This window comes from Chenopodium album, chromosome 12, assembly GCF_948465745.1.
Source record: "Chenopodium album chromosome 12, dcCheAlbu1.1, whole genome shotgun sequence".
NCBI lineage: Eukaryota > Viridiplantae > Streptophyta > Magnoliopsida > Caryophyllales > Amaranthaceae > Chenopodium > Chenopodium album.
Genome location: NC_137845.1, coordinates 27,957,053 through 27,959,507, shown reverse-complemented (window position 1 = coordinate 27,959,507; position 2,455 = coordinate 27,957,053). Strand labels below are relative to the sequence as shown.

The 2,455-nt window shown below is 47.5% G+C and overlaps 1 protein-coding gene across 1 annotated transcript; it reads left to right on the top strand.

Moving 5' to 3' along the window:
- Nucleotides 1–465: 465 nt before the first annotated feature.
- Nucleotides 466–2,187, top strand: LOC145571083 (uncharacterized). The gene is made up of 3 exons (XM_081630174.1): nucleotides 466–843; nucleotides 961–1,221; nucleotides 1,438–2,187. The coding sequence occupies exons 1-3, from the start codon at nucleotides 466–468 to the stop codon at nucleotides 2,185–2,187; spliced, it is 1,389 nt and encodes a 462-aa protein (XP_081486300.1).
- Nucleotides 2,188–2,455: the final 268 nt, after the last annotated feature.

Sequence of the window (2,455 nt, the reverse complement as noted above, 5' to 3'; positions counted from 1 at the left end):
GAGGAAGAAGGTGCTAGAACTGGAAGCTCGAAACCTGAATTGAGAGTGAAGCGTAGATGAGGCAGCCCAAGAAAAGGGCAGCCCGGAGGCTCGAGTTGCTCGCAGCAGGTCACCAGCCTCTGAGCAAAGACCAAGTCTGGACAGAGAGAAGCGAGCACAAATCCAAGTTATTCAAGATGATTCCCTATTTTACAGGGAGATTCTGGAGGAGCCGATGGAGAAAATAAAGATGCCTAGTTATAAGTACAATGGAACCACAACACCTAAGAACCACGTTTCGGCGTTTGAGAATCACATGGTACTGTACACCATGACAAACTCAGTCTGGTGTAAGGCATTCCCACTGACCTTGGAAGGGCTGGCGGCTGAGTGGTACGGAGCCATCTCAAAGGATCCGTTTACTCGTATAATCAGCTGAAGAGAATGTTCATGGATCATTTTGTCACCCTGGTGGATTGTACAAAAATGACCACCGAGTTGATGTCACTGGTGCAAGGAAAAGGTGAGCCCCTAAAAGAGTTCATCACCAGATTCAACAAGGAAGCAACAACCATCCCAAACATGAGCCAGGAGGTAGCGCTGCTAGCTATTCAGAGCGGATTGCTGCCGAGCTCACCATTCAGAGCATATATGGGACGAAAGAGCCTTAAAACGCTGGCTGAAGCGCTGGGAAAAGCGCACGAGTTCATAAAAATAGATGAGATCGATAGGGCAATGCTGAGAAGAATAGCACCAAGTGACCTAGTAAAGCGAGCTAAAGTCACCTGGGCAAAGAACACAGCCAGGGTGGATCAGCCCAGCAAAGCTGAACAAGGTTGCAGAGATACGGATAAGGCGGTTGGAGTGAGAAGATCAGACTAGAAACAAGGAGGTAGCTCTGGGAGGTTTGACCAATACACTCCACTCACTTATTCGAGGTCCCATATCTTCAGCGTGAATAAAGCTGACGATAAATGGCAGGGACCACCCAGAATGGTGAACAGAAATCGTGATCCAAGCAAGTGGTGTGACTTCCACAAGGATTATGGACACACCACTAATGAATGCACACACTTGAAAGACAACATAGAGGACTTAGACCAGCTAGGATACTTGAACCAGTTCAAGCAACATCCTGATTCCTCTAGGAGAAGAGAAGAGGACAGGTCCAGCCATGACCGCAGGGGGAGTCACAGAGGCACGGCCGAGGACAGAGATCGAGACAGTAAACCAGAGGGCAAGGTTTATGTAATCAATGGTGGACTAGTGCATGGTGGAACCATAAACAGAGCAAGGGCTGACTTGCGAGCAATGATCCACCAGATAAATTACAATGAGAAGTGCAGATGGCCGCCACTTCCCCCGTAGCCACGAGCTACATTTGATGAGTATGACCAGGAAGGCATAATTTACCCTCATGATGACCCTCTGGTAGTGACTATGAGAATTGCAAACTAGAAGGTAGATAGAGTACTAATAGATGGTGGCTGCTCAGCCAACATCATATACATTACTGCATTCAAAGAGCTAAGGCTGGATAAAAAGGACCTGAAAAGAGTGAGTTATGAAGTCACCGGGTTCAATGGATCTGAACTGATTCCGGAAGGCATAATTGAGCTCTCAGTCCGAGTTGGAGAGAGGTCAAGGCGACGAGATGTTCGAGCAAAGTTCATGGTAATAAACTCTACATTACCGTATAATGTGATCGTTAAAAGACCGCTTATTCACAAAATAGGCGTGGTGGTATCCACCTATCACCTTGCCATGGCATACACAACCAATGACGGGCGGTTTGCAAAGCTCCGGGGAAGCCAAAAGACAGCCCAGCAATGCTATATCACAGCCCTAAAGCAGCCTGCTAGGATCAGGCAGCAGCCAAGCTCAGAGCCAAGGTCTAACAAGCATGTCGAAAGGAAATCAAGAAAAAGGAAGCAGGAGGAGTATCACAAAGAAAAGAATAAGCAGAAGTTAGCAATGGAAAACTTTGATCCCGCAAAAGAAGAGGCAACCAGGCCGCTGCCCAGCGGGGAGCACATAAATGTTGAGCTTACAGAGGGTGACAACTCTAGGACGGTTAAAATTGGGAAAGATATTGACCCTGGAGTGGGAGTCCACCTCATAGAGCTACTGCGGGTGAATAAGGACATTTTCGCATTTTCAGCAGACGAGATGTCAGGAATTGACCCGGCAGTTATGTTCACATGTTGAATGTGAAAGAGGACATCAAGCCAGTTAGGCAGAAAAAGCGAAGCTTCTTCACGAAGAAAAATCAGGCAATCTAGGAGGAGGTAGACAAGCTCCTAGAGGCTGGATTCATAGAGCCTTGTGATTATCCAGAGTGGTTGGTCAACGTAGCCATGGTAAGGAAAGAGAATGGCCGGTGGAGGATGTGCGTTGATTTCACAGATCTCAAGAAAGCATGTCTAAAAGACTGCTACCCGCTACCACGGATTGACCAGCTGGTAGACTCGACCAG

What these genes read in the sequence shown, in the direction of transcription:
- LOC145571083 (XM_081630174.1), top strand. Translation starts at nt 466, where the DNA reads ATGACCACCGAGTTGATGTCACTGGTGCAAGGAAAAGGTGAGCCCCTA. An exon ending in ATACGGATAAGGCGGTTGGA is followed by an intron (nt 844 to 960) that starts GTGAGAAGATCA and finishes GATAAATGGCAG; the next exon opens with GGACCACCCAGAATGGTGAA. An exon ending in ACAGTAAACCAGAGGGCAAG is followed by an intron (nt 1,222 to 1,437) that starts GTTTATGTAATC and finishes ATTGCAAACTAG; the next exon opens with AAGGTAGATAGAGTACTAAT.